Source organism: Neolamprologus brichardi, chromosome 3 (genome assembly GCF_056152115.1).
Source record: "Neolamprologus brichardi isolate AB-2024 chromosome 3, ASM5615211v1, whole genome shotgun sequence".
Taxonomy (NCBI): domain Eukaryota; kingdom Metazoa; phylum Chordata; class Actinopteri; order Cichliformes; family Cichlidae; genus Neolamprologus; species Neolamprologus brichardi.
In genome coordinates, this window is record NC_142106.1 from 25,180,301 (window position 1) to 25,199,140 (window position 18,840).

At 43.0% G+C, this 18,840-nt stretch overlaps 1 protein-coding gene across 1 annotated transcript; it reads left to right on the top strand.

Annotated features, from left to right (window-relative positions):
• Positions 1–5,532: 5,532 nt before the first annotated feature.
• cited1 (Cbp/p300 interacting transactivator with ED-rich tail 1) lies at positions 5,533–16,132 on the top strand. The gene is made up of 2 exons (XM_006806905.3): positions 5,533–5,746; positions 13,758–16,132. Exon 2 carries the CDS (start codon positions 13,777–13,779, stop codon positions 14,362–14,364), a length of 588 nt encoding a protein of 195 aa, XP_006806968.2. The 5' UTR covers positions 5,533–5,746; positions 13,758–13,776; the 3' UTR covers positions 14,365–16,132.
• Positions 16,133–18,840: the final 2,708 nt, after the last annotated feature.

Below are 18,840 nucleotides of genomic sequence, written 5' to 3' on the forward strand. Positions count from 1 at the left end.
CCAAATGTAGGAGTCACCAGGCAGAGCTGGCATGTGCTGAGCAGAAGTGAGCACCGAGTGTGTGTGAGAGGATTCCCTGTGATCTTTATGAACACTGCTGCAGTCACCGTGGCGGTTTGAGCCCCACGTAGCCGAAGCAAATGAAACTCATTACACCGTTTACGAGTTTGGAAAAGCAGAGACGATTGAAATTCTATCTCATAAAGGCAGAGGGGAGAGGGGTTTACGTGATACCAGGCTGGGGCTGTAAACATGAGGGACATGAGAGACTTGTGTGTTTTTTCTGCTCTACGAAGTCAAATTAGAAAAGCTCGGAGGCCCTCGGGAGGATTCGTGGCACCGCTAGAATTCCTGGACTTCTTCTGGAGTTCTTATTTTAGGAGAAAGCCGGACCTTCTGCTTGTTTATTGTTGAGGTTTGCAGCCAAAAAAAATGGAAAAACTCCAAAAACCTTTTAAAGTGATGAACATCATGGACTCCAGTGTTTTGTTGTTTTTAAATCTGAGTATTAGAAACCCAAACTTTCCCATGTCCTCATTCTGAACAAACACTTGATTTTATGTTTTCCGTTTTATTGTTTATTCTGCACAGCCAGGCTTTTGTAAAGTACCAAAATTCAATTCAACTCAATTCAATTTTATTTAGGGGGTGTCTGTAGAGCAGCTATTGAAAGGTTGGTGGTTCCCTGACTGCTCTAGTCTTTATGCCAAATACTCCTCGGTAAAATACTAACCTCATGTTGCTCTCCAAAGCATCCATCGGAGTGTGAACGTGTGTAAATGTTAGTTATATAATACTCAGGTAAAGTAGAAAAGCGCTATATAAGAACCAGTCCATTTACCATATATAGCACCAATTCACGACAACAGTCACCCCATGGTGCAATATTTGAAAGGACCCCCAACAATCATGTAACCATCTATGAGAAAGCACTTGGTGACAGTGGAAAGGAAACGTCATGCATTACCAGGTTCAGGGAGGGGCAGCCATCTGCTGAAACTGGTTTCAAGGTGATGGGAAAAGAAAGGTTTTAAAAATATTGGATTGCGTGTTGAAGGGAGGTAAGAAATGAGGCTTTTGGAAGTTGAGTTTAAGAGTTAACCTACATGTCCTATCTCAGTGTCCTCTTATCCTAAACAATATAGGATCCTGAGCATGACAGCTGACCATTTTATCCCGAGATGCAAATTTTGCATCTAAAAACCTCAAAAGACATTCCAACAGAACGATTGGAGAGCTAGATATTTTCTCTACATATCTGTGAAGTTGGCCAGCTGGAGTTCAATGTGGAGACACAGGCGTCACGTGTGTTTAATGCCACAGTTGTATTGGAACATTTTTGGTTCATCCAGGCGAAGGACCAACAAACTCATGCTAAAGTGTTCCTTGTCCCTCTGTCCACAACTCACAAGAACAGCTACCCCTCCAGGAGGGTTGTTTAGAACTGAATCGAACTGCTGCACATACCGGGTCTTCACTCAGACTGTGCTCAAGGTCATTGGTCATTGGATGTGCAGTGTGGTGGATTTTAGGATTTTTCTCATATGTTGTATATGTTTGATTTTTCCTCTGGTGATTGGCTCTTTGGGGGCTGATCATCAAAGCCCTTGTTCTTACAAAGAGTCACCACCCTTCACAAAATGAGCTTTCCCCATATTAAAACATGTGACCAGTCATTGGATAAAATAGTTGGGACTGTCTAAGCACCACGATCGGATATCCTCATGTTGGTTTTCCTGCATCATCATGACAATGTTGGGTGTTTTCCATCCACATTTCAAAGCTATGACATCACAGCAATGTAATTGATCATTTGAAATGTTGATCATGGACCGACATTATGATGAGGATGCAGGAACAACACCAACACAGGGATATCGAATATATCGTCTAACCTGCCGCTTTTGGGTTTGGTGAATGAAGCCATGTTGGAGCTGCCAAAAACTGTGGTTTCTCTAGTGGCCACGTGATGGCCTGATGGAGCATTTTAATAGATTATCTGAGTGGTGAGTAAAATATGAATATTTTTTTAGTATGTTGCTTTGCACTAATTAGCAGATATGTGTGTTGGTGCACTGCCAGTATTAGCTGATAACTAAACACTCCGTCTGCTGTCTAAAAAACTCATGGCAGCATGGCAGTAAGGGTATGCATTCCCAGGAAAAACTTACCTATTCATTCAAGCACTTTTTCCCTTGTCTGTGTGCCTTCTATCTAATATTCATACTCTGATGAACACATCAGAGCACAACTCAGCGTTCAGTATGTTTTCCAAGGATACTTTGGCGAGCAGCAAGGGATCAAACCACCAACCATCCAATTAATAGATGACTTGTTCGACCTCCTGAGCCACAACCACCCTAACCTAACCTTTAGTCTCTTAATCATCAACCTAGTTCCCGGTGCGGAGTTCGGCTTATGCGTCTGACAACACACCCACACCCGCCTAGCATGCATGCCTTTGGACTGTGGGAGTAGAACATCTGAACTCAATACAGAAAGACCCCAGCTGGGAACAAAGTCCAAGTCACAGTATGGCGACACAGTTAATTGGGCCGATGAACCTTCTTCCTCCAATGTAAGTGGTCAAACCAGGAGACATTAAATATCAGTATCGAAGAGTTTTATGAAAGCAAGCAGGCCAGAGTCACTGAACAGGAAACGTTACGTAACTTTTGCCCGCATGCAGCATGGAATCTAAACCGCCTTGGCACTAAATGATGGAGATTCCCCGTTATTTTAATATCCCGTATCCATGCGATGCAACGTGCATCTGTGAAGGAAAACTTATCCTCTGCATTATGGCAAAAACAGAGGCTTTATTTCCAGGATTCATCTGTAATTTGCTCTTGGATGAAACTCGTCTTCCTCCAGACCCATGCAGATGTATTTTTTTTTCCAACATGGAAGTGGAATAAGTGGACTCAGGTTTTTGCATTTAGTTATGCTCAATCTGAGTTTCTATTAAACCTCAAAAAGTGTTTTTATTCCCTCTGTGTACACTGTGTAATGCTGAGTAAACCTTTGGTGATTGATTTATGGGATTGCTTCCTGTTATGGCCTGCAGTGAACACACCTTTAAAACTCTCCCAACGAATTTCATGCAAATCAGCAGGCGGGCCCCTCCTCAGTGCTTTGAATAGAGTATCATTTCACCCCCGGCTGCTGATTAGTTATGATAAGACAAAGGCTCAGCCTTCCTCTTCCTCCTTTGTTTCTTTCTTTCGCTTGTTGAATAAGAGGCTCGTCAGTTGCATTAAATATTTGCATAAGTTCTACAGAGCCTTGTTGACCTTTGGAAATTCTCCAAAACATTTCAGATTTTATCTTCCTGATGAGAAAAAAGTTTTTATCAGCTTTTAGGTAAGATCCAAAAACCCTGGAGTAGAAAAAGAACCCCATCTAACCAAAGCACCTCAATTATTTGTCAGCTAAGATGGAAATCACAAACGGTTTGTTGGATTTGCATAACGTCTCCCCAAAGAGGGAGGTGAACAAAGCGGACGGGGGGCCTCCTATCTATACGTCCTCCTCCTCATCAACATGTGAAGTGTCTGCAGTCAATGGCGGAGGGGATTTACTCGCACAATAAAGACAGATGCCACCTTTTATCTGCTTAACGGAAGAGAGGCCGAGCGCGTGGCACTTGACCGCCGCCGCCGTCGCGCGTTGTTGGCGTGTAATGACGTCCTCCCTCCCAGCAGACTGTTGTGGTGACAGGCCCGGCTTTCTCTTTTCTTTTTAGCTGACGTTGGAGGAGGGAGAGAGGCTTTTCTTTTGCCAAAACAGCCTTTGTTTGTCCCTCTGTGCATAAGGGAAGCTGAAGTAGTTCGGAGGAGAAGAGAACCTGATTTTTGGTGTTAAATTCAAACTCCGCTTGGAGACAAACTTTTGAATCAATCAGTCAGTGCTGATGCCTGATGTTCAGCAGGGTGGTCCGGGTGTAAAGGATGCATGAATTTGATTGATTTCTAATTGGAATGGATGAAGATAGAAGCTGGAAGAACTGTTAAATATTTAAAAAGTAGTAAACCAAAGATAACTTGATATATCAAAATTTCAGCCCCTCAAGTATAAGAGGGCAATAAAACAACAAACGCCATGATTTTTATGACTGGTTTCAGCGGGCTCATACTGGGAATCTCACACATGTCCCTCCACTTTAAAAGCTCTTACCTAAAACCCCATTTATGAGCCTCAAACTCTCAAACTCAAGTGTTTCTGCTGCTCCAACCTGCAGCCATCCAATCATCAATAACATGAAGACATCTCCAGTGAGAACATGGAGTTATGCAAATCATCCACAGACCACCAACCCCTCTCTCCCTCTCTGATTGTGGCTGAGTGACACAGACAAAGACAGAGGGCCCTGAAATGGTCCATTTGATTCTTGATGGTGTTTGCTTCAGAATGAGCAACATCTGCCCAGCACAGCAGCAGCTCCCAAACTCTGGAGGCCTGACTCAGCCGGAGCGGGATCCTAATAATGACAGGAGGCGAGTCTCAGAGGTGATTTGTGACAACAAGAGTGAAAGGAAAGGTTCATAAGATGAGACCTGGAGTGATACTTGTGGTTTGGCTCTGACAAAAAGAGAAGCTGAGGATGCTCAGATTTTAATTGGGAGCGACCAGAATGGACAGGAAACGAGTAGTTTGTCTCAGTTAGAGACAAAATTAGAGAGGCGAGGCTGAGGTGGTTTGGACATCCACAGATTAGGGATGGTGGATATACTGCAGAAAGGGTGTCAAAGCAAGAAGAAGATCATAGAGAAGATCCATGGATGTAGTGAAGGACGGTACAGAGAGAGGGTGACATCTTTTAAACTTGTGTTTGTTGTTTAAACTTGTGTTTTGTATGATAAAATAAGGTTGTTAGAATTTTTTTAAGTCTGTTTTTATTTATGTTAGTTTTATGCCAGATCTAATGGGACTCAGCGGGGCAATTACTTTTTCACAAGTAGGTTTTTCCCCTTGATAAATGAAATATCATTTTAAAACCGTGTTTTACGTTTACTCTGGTGATCAGAAACATATCTCAGTGAGACACATATGCAGAAAAACCATTAATCTGTGCACTGTAGTTTGCATGAAATTAACATCATCTCAGAATATTTCGATTTAAACTGTTATAGATATTGGAAGAATTACAGGAACATTAACAGGGCCTCAGAGTTTAGTAATAGATATTTAATATACTATAAAATAAATTATATTATAGAAATTGTTTTATTATTATAAATATATGTTTATAAAAAATATTAAAGGAAGAAATACTTATATGTTGACATAATAAATGAAGAAATATTAGTAATATTCCTGTATAAAGTAGCTAATAATCTCGGTGAATGTTTGACTAAATGGCCCCTGTGATGTGACCCATAGTTATACTGAGATTTAAAGCCTCTTCAGTGGCTCCATGATCCGGATCCAGTATGAATCCAGTCCGTGGTTTGCAGATATCACACACACACACACCGGGGCTGGTCGGTGAGAAGAGAAGCACAAAATGCTTTTTATTCAGCAGCGCGCTCGCTGAGGAGCGAACAGACCCTCCCACGTCTCTGTGCGCGTATCAACGGACCTGAGCGGCTCTCAGCTTCTCTCTGAAATCGGTACCAACCGGCTTTTATTCCCAGCACTACGGACTGTACGGACTCAGCTCTTTTAATCTACTTTTCTCTCCCACTTTCATTTAAGTCTGCTTTTTGCCCTTCAGCCTGCACGGGACGGCGGCTTTTCCTCACAGGTGGGTCCATCATCTACTCCGGTGCGCTGTTTTGGGCTGTGACCGCAGCCGTCAGTGTGCGCTAAATCCTGCGGAACGTTTCTTCCTCTCTTCTCCGGTGTTTGCTTAACACTTTTAAAATGAGGTCAAGCGGTTTCTGCCCGCAGCTGGAGCCTTTTCAGGCACAAGTGCAGTGAAGTTTTTTTTTTGTTTTGTTTTTTTTACATTTATTTTAATGGATAACTTGGGCGACATCGAGCTGCTACTGTCTCATTTTTAAGTCGGTCTTTTTAATTGGCTTCTCATTAACTACCCTCAGTGTGAAGGTAATTAAAAGGAGTGACCAGTCAGGCTGGGGACGGAGGGAAGAGGGCACCATATGGTGTGTGTTTATGTGTGTGTGTGTGTGTGTGTGTGTGTGTGTGTGTGTGTGCGCGCGTGAGACGGAGACAGACGTTTCAGTTTTGCTCTTCAGGGCTTAATTGAGTAATTGAAACCCTTGTGAGTTGGTGGTTTGGTGATACATCACAGCACTGCTGCGATATTCTGATCAGATGTGCACTTTACACTCCCTGACTTTTTGTTTTTGGAGGGAAAGCTTCAGATCAACTGGGTGTCAGGTCTGTGGAGCCAGAGTACTTTTAATGAAGTTGCAAGCTTCCCAACTGCAGCTCTGCCCCTGCTCTCCACTTTAGCTGTCAGTTTAAATCAGTGGCAGGAAATTATTTGGAAAAGCTTATCCTGTCATTCCAACTTGGAAAAAATCACTTAAATGGTGGAAAGTGTTTACAGTCTTCCTGATAAACAGTGGATCAAAATCCGAATTATGTTCATTGTCAAATTTGTCTTATTGCCATAGTGGAGAAAACATACTGCTACAGAAATGGAGTATAATATGAATGCACACATACAGATGTTAGGATACAAATGAGAAATTAAGACCTATGTAAAGGTTATGGGGAGTAACTGTAGTCAACTAGTCACTTTATTGGTACTTTAGCTAGAATTGTAGTCAAGACCACCTAAACCAAGATCAAGACAATACCAAGACCAGAGGGTATCGAGACCAAGACGAGACCGAGACCAAGACAGACCGAGTCAAGACCAAGACAAAGTCGAGACTGAGACAAAAAAGTCTTTAAACCTGCAGTTTAAAGACTTTTGCTGCTTCGTTTACAGGTGTCAGGCATATTTGTGTTTTTGCGATGCACTCGCACAGCCCTCCTCACCGCTGTCTGCTGTCTCACTCACTTACTGAGAGGATAGACGCACACTCCACTTGACTGTTGCGTCTTTCACCCTCTCTGTTTTTCACATGATGATATTATCCTATATCCTCCCATGTGATTGGCCACAATATGGAGGGATTGGAGCATAGCTGAGCCACTGTGTGAGAGCTGAGCAGCGAAAGGAAATTAAGTGAGGAGCCGGCTCTCGCTCAATGGGAGTCGACTCTTCTGATTCACTACAAAGCACTCTCTAAGCACGGCTCTTAGAGCTGATGCTTTTGCTCATGACACATTATCGAACGTTACGTTGTGTGTCATGGATACTGTTGACTCCAAATCTCCTGACCACTATGTTGATCTGAGAAAGCAAGACCGAGACAGCGAGACCAAGACAAGATCGAGGGATCCGAGACCAAGACAAGACCAAGACCAAAGTCCGTCAAGACCAAGACAACACCAAGACTGGTCTCAAGACATCCAATTCTAACTTTAACTAGTGCTGGAAGCTCATTGATTAATTGATTACTTGCTGGACAGTCAATTTCAAAATAAAAGCTTCCAAAAATGGACCCCTTTCAGAGGATTTGCTCATGTAATTTAAAATTCAACTTTCAAGGAAAACAAAAGGTGCCACGCAAAGATATCAGAATGCTCACTTCTCATAATTTCTTGATGTTTTTGTGCTTTAAAACTGTGTTGTTGTCAGTTTTGAGGGAGAGCAGACTTTCCTTGCTTCTAATTAAAACAAACAGGAGCCACTCTGCAAGCCAACACAGGAGCCTGGATTGCTAATGAAAGAATTTACAGGGAAACGAGAAGCCAGGGCTGATTTCACCAATCTCATAAAAAGCTGTGGGAGAACACAATGAGCCCCGGTCAGCTGTGAACAGGAAAAAAAATACTGGCCCTCGTCCAGCCGTTTCACACACTGCATCCTTCCTAACCCCGGCCCTCCCGCTTCATCCTCGCATCTGACTGAAACAGAAGGCACTAGCAGAGGACAAACAAGTCATATTCATCACTTTTAGCAGAAGTCTCCCAACTCAATGTAAAATCCTTATTTTTGCTTTTAAAACCAAGAACAAAGAAGCTTCATCTTCTTTTATTTGGCTTTTATGCCTCCCCCTCTCATCTCTGACTGCATCTGGCAGCTTAAATACCCACAATTTCTGATATGTGGCACGTGTAAACCACGAGGTCTGTGATGATTTAAACCGAAACAAGCCGTTAAGGAAGGAAGTTTCTGTTTTACACCCAAAGAAGCTCAGCCCGGAAATTAAATACACAGACAGATTTTCCCAAACAGATACCAAAAACCAGCTTTTTAAAAATATTTTAAAAAACCAACAAAAAAAACCCCCAATAACAGAGCTCTGGGATGTTGGATTTAGAAAATGTAGTGAGGAACGAGTGTCAAGTTCAATACAACTGACTGCAAACTGAAAAGTTATCCAGCAGGCAGCTTTGATAATCAGTGCTGAAGGAGGTTGTTGAAGAATACATTCACTTTATTTCCCCATTAATAAAAATGAAGCAAAAAAAAACAAAAACCCTGCACTTCCTCTAGTGGCCACTTGAGGCTGCTTCCAAAAAAAATGAGTCAATCACCATAGACTTTAACGTTACAGCATTTAAAACCACATTTACAGCCTGATTGTGGCTTTTCTGGATAGCTCCCATCATCATAACAACTCTGACTGCTGTGATTCTCTTATGGGTTTTTTTTTCTTTTTTTTAAGCTAGCTTTTCCTTGTCGCTATCTTCAAAGTGTTGTTCGTTCATCTGATTGGTTCAGTTTAGTCCTCAGTACACAGAGGTTCATTCAATGACCTACAAAGTATCTCATATGCGCCAGCTTCCATGGAGCACTTCCCAGATGGCTCCATGTAACAAACAATTTGGCACATCAGGTCAGCAGAAGTCGGCCTGCATAAAACATGTTGGGTTTCTGCACATGTGGCAGCATCTGTAATTTTTTTTTTGTGTGTTCTCTGCTCCTTGTTTGGGGAGCAACGTTTAAGATGTGATTAAGCCCCTTCAATGTCAATTAAGACTGAAGTTGATCGAGACGATAACTGTGCTGGCAACAAAAGGAAAGGATGGCCACTCCAGACGTAGTCAGAGCTTAATGGACACCGGAGAAGTCTCTCCACACGGTGGCCATAATCTCCAGGCGCTTACCTGGGAAGTTATTTTTGAAGTGTTGTTTGAATTTATTCATTTCAATCTCTGTGGTTACCAAAATGTAAAAGAAAAAGTCAGAAATAGCATCACTGGTAAAATCTGATTTAAAAAGCATGGAACAGATCTTCTGATTTTACCTCAGAATAAGACTTTAATGCTTCTAACACTCTGTTTGCTGTTAAGATTGTTCCATGTGTTTTAATTCGTGATTTTCTGAGGTTTATTATATCTGACTTATGTGTCTCAGAGAACCAACTTGTGCTGCAATGGTGGTTTGACTTGTTTCATTGGTTTTTGATCATAGACGTAGGACGTGACGTCACAGTTCGCCGGTTTGTAAGGTCCTTTTGTAAAACCGTACATGTTGAGTGAGGAAACTAATGGCACTTATCGGCTAACAACTAGTGACTGACAGGTCCTCAGCCCTGGATAATCCTCCTTTCTGACTCTAATAATGACCGTAAATTGCAAAGTTACCTCCATGTTTTATTCAAGATGACCTGAAAGAAGCAATTGAGCCCATAAAATCATCAGGAAAGTGTTTATAGAGAAGCTCGTGGAGAAAGTGATGCATTTGATAAAAGAAGTGAGCAGATAGGGCTATTCTGTTTATTGGTTTGCCTTTATTATAATTTTCTTCTTTGTAACATTATGATCAATAATAATAATGTTTGGTGTTGGTGGTTTGGTTGGTTGGTAATGATGATGTGGGAAAAGGGTGGTTGTTGGCAGTAGGAGTAGCAGTAGTAGTGGTTGTGGTATCAGTAGTAGCAGGTAGTCATGGTGATAGTGGTATAAATAGTAGTGGTGGGGGTATGAATAAAAAAGTGTAGTGGTGGTATTAATGGTGAAAGTTAATAATGGTGGTAGTAGTGCTATTATTGTAATTATTGATGCTGTTGCAGTTGTTAACAGTGGTATAAAAGCATGTTTTAATCTATATTGCTTCTCAATGATGTCACTTTTTGGACTGAATAAAGACTCACATAGTACATCCTTACATGCAGCACACACACTAGTTTTGTGCATGTGCAAGTAAACCTGAAGTCGCAACTAGAGGCACCGCCCCCTGCTGGCGATTTAAAAAGAATGCAAGTTAGTCTGAGCCGTACTCCTTCTGGAGGAGAGAATGCTCCAGACTGTTCACCGATTAAATGTAATTTTAAACGCTAATGCTTACGTAGCATTGGTGGCTACTGTACAACCATCATTTTGTTTTGTCATCAAGGATCATGTAGTTGTACTAGCACAGGTACAGACTGCTAAATTTTGTTGTTGTTTTGTTTGTTTTTTAATACTCTAAAGTGGAGCACTTTAACACTGGAGTCTATAGAGATTGATTCACTTTTAGAGGCAGTCTCAAGTGACCACTCGAGGAACTGCAGGAGGAGGCTGTTTGGACTTTTTGGTTGCTGTATTTAATCTGAATATATCAAAGCCATAAATTGTTATTAAGGCTGGTTTTACCATATAAAGTTTAAATGTATGTATTATAGAAGCTTTGCAAGACCTTTATGTATGTGTGTGTGTGTGTCTGTGTGTTTTGGACTCGTGTGCTGGAAAGCTGTTGAGCAGAGACACCATGTGCAGTCTGGCCCTGACAGTAATCAGTCAATGAATAATGAACACACGTGCACGCACACACACAAAGATACCAAACAGCTGTCAATGGCAGGTTTGTGTGTGTGTGTGTGTGTGTGTGTGTGTGCGCGCGCGTGCGCGTGCGCTAACTCTATCAGTTGAGTGCAGCTGCTTGCCTGCCTGTAGCAATTATGTTCTCACTAAATAAGAGCCAGTGCTGAGAGGAGGGTGTGTGTGTGTGTGTGTGTGTGTGTGTGTGTGTGTGTGTGGATCAGCACATATCATTAGGCGATTAACTTACTCAAAGGATAGCCGCATGATTGTGTGTATGCGGACACACATCTAGTTTGAACTGTGTGTAATATAAACCAGCTGAGGGACAACATGAGCCTTTAGGAGTCTCTCTGCACACACGTTGCATTTCACTCACCCTTTTTATCTCTACCCACACAACTCTGCAACTTTTTCTTGCTGCTCACACTCATGCACACTCACAGGGACATATGGCCTCTTCTCAGGGCCCATATGTATTTATCCTCCCACATGAGCCAATCACTCTTTGAGATCCTCAAAGGCTCTCTCTCTCACTCACACACACACACACACACACACACACACACCTATAAACACTCACTAACCCCATAGGTACCCACAGGCCTTCTCCTTGCAGGCTTTTTCATGGTTAATTTGCTGCTCAATAGGTCAAGAGGGAAAAGCAGGCATCAGGCTAACAGAATCAGTCACACACACACACACACACAGAGTCATGCCTCACCTCATGGTGTGTTCCCCAGACAGATGTGACTTCAGTGATTTACCGCGCCTGTTGGGTCAACAATGCCTTTGTTGTTGCGGTCTGAAGCGGCCGCATGTTTGTCAGGAAACACTTTTAATTGACCATTTAGGATGTTTTTGATCCTTTCCTCATTTGTCACATGTGTTACTCGTGTCCCCAGTAATCCATTTCTCATTGTGAGAAGAAATGTTTTTAGATATCTGGAACTTCTACAGTCTTTTACTTTTAAAAACTCATCACAAAGGAAGGCTAATAGAGTGGCTGTTTGTCTGTCGGTGTTCAAAGCCATATAAGACATTTATGAATGAAAACCAAAAGGTGAAGGACTAAGTCAAGATTTATGGAAATACGCCAAAGTTACTTTTGTATGTGGTGTGTATCACAAAGCTGTAGTTTGTTTACTCTGGTCCAGATCAGTTGATCTGATTTGATCTGTCAAACGAAGCTACAGGAAAAAGCTACAAGCAAACTCAAAACGACCCATAATGCATCATTACAAACTATGTGAGAATGTTCAGTCTCATTGGCCAGATGTGTCTGGGGCGGGTGCAACAGAGGTAAATACAAGAAGATGTTGGAGACTATTGGAGAACCTGGAGATTTACCTTCCTTTCATGGCTAGTTGCTAACTCGTGCTAAACATCTATGGGACACATCCCAGAATGCAAAGTGTTTAGCTTAAACTTGCAAGGTACACCTTTTAGTTGTGTCTGATTAAGGTTGGATTAAATTGACAGATTCAATAAACGAACCGTGCTGACTTTATTTGGAACTGCATCGAGGTCTTTGTGCCAGAGTGTGATTACTGTGTTCACATCCGCACAAACGAGCAGCACCAAGGAGGACAACTGACTAAACACCACAGGTGTGAAAGGGCTGTCCGTAGGTTCTGCCTGGGTAGCTGTGCTATTATTAGTTCAGGAAGGGAATTTCCCCATTCGTTTTCTCTATTCAGAAAATCTTTACAGTAAGGTTTTGCAGACACGTGACCACTACCCACATGACGTTTAATGTGTAACTGTGACAGTCATGATGATAAAGTAGGATTGTTAGCAGTTGTGAGGGTTTGATCCCAGTAGTATAACGTGAGTAAGGCCCTAGTCGTGCAGGCCTGCAGACTGGTCCACGTATTCCACAAACCAGTATTCCCCAACTGGTTGCTTTAGTTGGTGCTGCAGTTGTTATAAGAATGGAAGTGACGGACTACAGATACTCTCCGAGCTGCAGTGAAACTGTGAAAAAGTGCAACAGCACAAGTGGAGAAGGCTGAACCTCTCCACCTTCTCACATTAAAAGTTGCACCATTTGAAACATGTTGACTGCAGTGCTGAGCACGCAGCTTTTACTCTGAAGGTGAACATTCTCCATTTCCAAATCCCTATGGCTCCATCCATTCTCTTCCGCTTATCCTTATCAGGGATGCGGGGAGCCTGGCGTCAACAGCCCTTCGAGCCTTGCACTAAAATTTCTAGTGACGCGAGTAACCCAGCAGCCAAATGCAAACAAAAAGGAGCTCCTGCCTTTTGTTTTAATAACTTACCATTGTTGCTGCCGTAATGACACATTGCTTTTACACAAAGCAAAGGACGGACGGATGTGAACGAGAAAGAGCTAAAAATGAAGTGATAGACACCTGCGTGCTGCTCTCCATCACACAAAGAGACAGCCAAGGAGTGGGCCTCTTAAAAGCAGCAGCAACTCTGGCTCTAAATGTCACACTGAGGCATGATGTGCAGCGTGTGCGTAGGTTTAACGTATTATACATATTCTCCGAGGTTGCATTGCTAATGTGCTGTGATTGTTTTCAGAAAGCAGTTTTCATAGTTTTGTGTGTCCAGTGTGTGAAGTTGAGGAGTCATGTTTTTGTTTGTTGTCTAAAGCATCTGGACTTCCTTAAGTTTCTTGAAGACGTTTCATCTCTCATCCGAGAAGCATCTTCAGTTCTAAGAGACTCCAATGACCTGGATGACTGAGAACCTTCAGACTTTCTGCTTGTTATCTAAACACTGGTTATACCTGCTTCATGCATCTTCATAGGTTAAATGAAAGAATTGAATAATTTAAAGTGAATTATCTCAGGCGTCTTACTGAGGTCTTGTCATTATTGATATCTGCCATCTATGATGTAACTGGTTATCAGAGCCTCTGCTCAGCTAACAATCTTATCTCTTCCTCCTCGTGTCCCAGTTTGATGACATTGCGTAACACCTCTTCTCTCTTCCTTCTTTCCCCCCTCCTGCAGGTTCTGGGTTTTCCCTGTGATGACCTCACTGCTGTTCCCTGGCCACGCCCACGCTGCGATGAAGGACCTCTCCTCCTCCTCTTCCTCTTCCACCTCTCCTCTCAACTCTCTCCTCCACTACCCGTCCTCCAAAACCTCCGTGGCGCCCTTTTCCCCATCCGCCGGCCCCGCGTCCTCTCGTGGATCGGCCCTGTCCTCGACGCCTCTCTCCAAGCCGCAGCCCTTCTGTCTGCAAACGGGGCCGCACCTCATCGCCAGCATGCAGCTGCAGAAGCTCAACTCACACTACCAGAACCTTGCCAGTGCCTCTGGCGGACACTCTGGGCCTGGAGGGCCTCAAAGAGGCTTTGGACCCCCGCAGCTGGGAGCGGGTAATCAGCTGTTGGCGCCGTCTGGAGGCCTTGGAGGAGGCGGGATGGGTGTCGGGATTGGCATGGCCAACCAAAGTTCCAGCGCTGGTGGGATTATCGACTTTGACCCTGTGGACGAGGAGGTCCTCATGTCTCTGGTGGTGGAGCTAGGTTTGGACCGGGCCAACGAGCTGCCCGAGCTCTGGCTGGGACAGAACGAGTTCGACTTCATGTCGGACGTGCCAGCTGGATGCTGACCTATGAGGGTGGGGGAAGCACACGGATAAAGTGGAATTGATTGACAACGAGAGAGAGAGAGAGAGGACTTCTCTCCATGTTTGGTTTTTCTTTCCTCCCTTTGTTGGCTGATAAAACGAGGAAGCAGAAGAGACGCTGACCGATGGAGAAAAGCGATTAGAGGCTCGCTCTCTGTTTCTGTTTTGCTTCCGTACCCTCCTACGGACAGACAAAAGAAAAGACAAGCTTGCTTTTGATTTTCTTGTTTCTGTAAAGGAATCAGTGCTGCTTTTCTTCACCGAGATGAAACCAGTGGTGCTCCCACTCTGAACTGTACTTCCCTTTCATGTAAAAGAGCAGAGACATCAGCAGAGTATGAGCAGAAACGAGGAGTCTAAGACTCACTCCTGCTCCTATCCTGTTTCCTCCATCGCTCCATCATTTGGTCTTAATGAAAACAAGTTGACTGACACGAGAAGGGCTGACAAAGACATCCGAGCCACCCTCTTTAGAGAGGAGTAAGGTACACCTGTTGGACTCGATCCCCCCTCTTTTCTTAGTACCGCCCTGAATTGATCAAGTGGACGATTAAGGAAAATGAGAGGCACGACTTTGTGGAAGAATTGCAAAGGATGGCAAACACTACGCTTCCTGTTTTCTTATACACAATATTAAGCTCTGGTCTCATGGGAAAGGAACTCCTGTCTCTCGGCTTCACAAAGGAAATGATTGTCTTAGACTTGGTTATCTCTGTGCACTTCTTTATTTTCTTGTTTGAATTTCGTTCAAACAGCCGTAGTCATACAACACGTTATTTAAGACGGTGGCTGATCCCCCATCAGGAGACAAGCAGACAAGGAGCACTTCTGTAGCGAGCCTAAAGTCACCTCAGCGAGTTAGATCCAGAAATGTGGAATGGGTGTGTGTTTTGTTGTCCGGCCTGAAAGTTGATAAGGAAGGGTGGGATAGCTAGTGGCAGGGATCCTGTGCTACACGGAGCAGCAAACAAAGTCAAATTCCTATTTTTCCTGCTCTCCCGCTTTAAAACGGTCCGTTTATGTCATGACCGTTGTCGCTGCACTTCCGTGTTCCTGATGAGGAAGTGTGATTAGGTCTGGAGGCTGGTGTTAGTCCAATTTTAGTTACAATTTGGACTATTGTAGTGAAGCAGGGATGAGACCAAGCTAAGCTGCACATTTGATCTGTCCATGTTACAGAAACAGCTCCTCTGTCACTGTCTCATTGAGGTCTTTTGTTCATCTCTTATTGCAAATGAAGAATTAAACAAATCTTTGTTTTTGGTTGAAATTCATGCAAGAATCCCTCATGACCTCTTGACCTCTCTGATGCTATTAGCTGTGACCTGAAAATGAACTGTACTGTTCACCCCGAAGCAGTCCTGAAAGTGTTGGATTACACTGTAAACTACTACCAACTTAGCATGTCAAATCCATGTCTATGCCATGTGATATGGTTGAAAGCTCTGAGGGAATTATATTTTACATGTGCAACAGTTTGTTTTTTTCTCTTCCCAGTTACATGAAAAGTTTCACAACATAAATCTAACATGTGAATATATGAGAATCATGTGTGCCTATCATGTGACATTGTAACAGCTGAAAAGCATTATCACATGTAAAGCAGGGTGACGGTTTGTGACATGGAGGATAATATTGAGGTTTGAAACATTTCTGAGAAGCCAAAACCCACTATTTTGTTTTTTAATCTGAGACTGTGTTTATACGCCTTAATTTTCAAAAAATAAATAAATGTTCTCAGATGGTACTTCGCTGCGCTGCCTCTTTTGTTGTTCTGTCTTAAATGAACTCCCGTTTCTTTAAAGCCCACCTATGAAATGGTCAGATCAGCTTTGATTGGCCAGGTTCTCAGCCAAACCAAATATTAGACGTGGGCGGATTGATTCAAATGTCAATATTATATGGTACTGGTATCAGATAGGTACTAGCTACTTTATTTTTATCCAAGTTCAGTATGTAGACCAATGAATACTTTAAATTATTTTTTTCTGGAAATGGAAAAATATACTCAAATGAACTCTTTGAAGCATGTCTGAACCCTTTTGCATTAGTTCATGCCTATTTTATTTATAGTTGGCACAAAGTGCTTCAGAGACGGGCACATTTACATTCTAGGTTTTAAAAAAAAAAAAAAAAAGTTTCAAAATGCATAAAAAGCTGAAAGGTTTGTTCTTGTAAAAAATATCGCAGTGGTTCAAATGATGAGAATTTAAAAATGTAGGTTTCATCTCATAAATCGTGACACATTGCTGCACATAAGCTGGGTTTGTAAGTTAATGCTATCAGCAATACTGACCCTGTATGATACAACCACTGGTTTGTAGAGAAACTATGTTCCCCAACTGGTTGGTAGTCGTTCCTGGATGCCGCTGGATAAAATCAGTTGCACAGAAGGTGGTTGACCAAAAACGTCCTAGTCGTTGCTTTGGTTGCTAGCACGTTGCTAAGGTTTCCTGTTCCATGTTTGTCTGCAAATGCACACAAACTAACAGGGGCAGTACAATTTGTAAACATTTAATTCAAACCAGGAATGGAGAAGCTGGTAGCCAGAATGTTACAAAAGACACAAGTTTTACTTTGAAGGCAAACAGTCTCCATCTCCAGTTCACGTCACAGTATTTCCAGTTTAACTACAGTAGACAAATTTATTGCCATTCAAACTTTGGACATCTGCAGTAATATGCTAGCGGCCTAGGTGGGTCACTAGGGAAAATTGGTGGTCACTGGCCAGTCTGTGGGCCTGTGTCTGGGACTTCAGCAGTCTTTTCCTGAACAACTGGTTGTTGCCAGATGGTCATGGACCGGTGTCCAGGGCACTATGACTGGGGCCTCATTCTCTTGATCCTACATGATTATCATGACTGCCACACAACCAAAATGGAAGTTAATGTCACATGGTTAGCAGTCACATTTCTGCAAAACCAAAGTGTCTTTAACTCTGTGAGGTCTAACTAATCCTTGGCAGATGATGCTAACCCCACAGTATGGGCCAAAATACTGGGCCACCTACATTTAACACCTACAGGAGCAGCTTAGCCATGGAAACTCCAGCCCTGGAGCTCTGCAGTCACTGAGAACAGAGCATTGGTGACATTTACACAATCCTGGTCTGCCACGTCGTGGCTGAGTTGCTGTGGTTCTGAAATGCTTCCACTTTGATCCCACCACAGATGATGGTGGAATATCTGGGAAGGAGGAAATTTCACAAACAGTCCTTTTGCAGCAGTGGCATCCAATTACAGTATCCCACTCGAATTCTGTGAGTTCATAGGAAAGCTCGGTGCCTGGTTTCCTGCATCTGTGGCAATGAGACTAAAAATACCTAAATTTCTTCCATGTACTGTATATATAATTTTTGTTCTTTTTAAAAGTTGTCAATTAAAACTTCAAACTGTTTTCCTTTTTTTTTTCCAGAAAAAGTTCTTTTTTAGGATTGGTGTTCAGAGCTAGGGCTGCATCTCAGAGGGTTGTTAGTGGTCTTACGGCCCTGATGTGCATCACAGGTGATTCATTCACACGAACATGTTTGTGCAAATGCAAAGAGAATATCGATATGCTGTACATACATCACTAAACTATAGGACCTTTGTGATCCTGACAGATGTGGTTTCTGGGTTAGTTCACGAATGGTCACATGCTTTTGACTCAAAGGGCTTCAAGCTGACACCTGACCCTCCTCACCCATCCCTCACCCACCTATAGGGGCTTTGCTGTGTTGTGTCAGGATGGAGGCTCCGACCTACAGTATATCTTTTGTGGTAAGTTGAGAAGGGAGGAACAAAGGCCTTTCACCCTCGACCCGGTGTGTCTGTCATCTGAGCATTGTGGGTTTCATCCTGGACCACACAAAACAACACACCTGCCTGCCTGTGTTTGCATCCTTGCAGGCATAGAAAAGCTTGGAAATAAAGCCATCACACACACAGAAGCGCAGGGATGGCATTACAACAAAGGTAAGGCGAGTAGCAGGCATGAAGCAGGTGCTTGTTCAGTTATACAGGCCACACAGGGTTTTAGAGTTCAAAAACAAGCTGCAAGTTTGGAAATCTGCCCACGTGAAAGCTGCTGCTGGAGGAAAAAGAAACATGCAGATCCTTGTTGATTTATTTAGTCATCAGCAGCTGAGCCTTCACACACACGCACACACTTATCCAGTCCTTTCGCCCTTTCACGTACAAGCACGCTGCACATTGCCACTTTTCGATGTGACTAAGGCTCTCGGTTTCAGTCAATGAGCCCAGACTTTCTTTAATGAAACACGAGCACCAGCCATTAATGAGAACCTGTTGAAGAACTAATTTGACAGAGGCCTTATTCGCTCTTCAAAAAGGGATTTTCTGGGTATTTCCTTCTTAACAATCACTTCACTGACGCGGCGAGAGAAATAAAGATGCTACTCATCGCCTCCAAATCCAGCAGACAGACGCACTGATTCTCCTCTTCCTCTGTCTCTTTGTC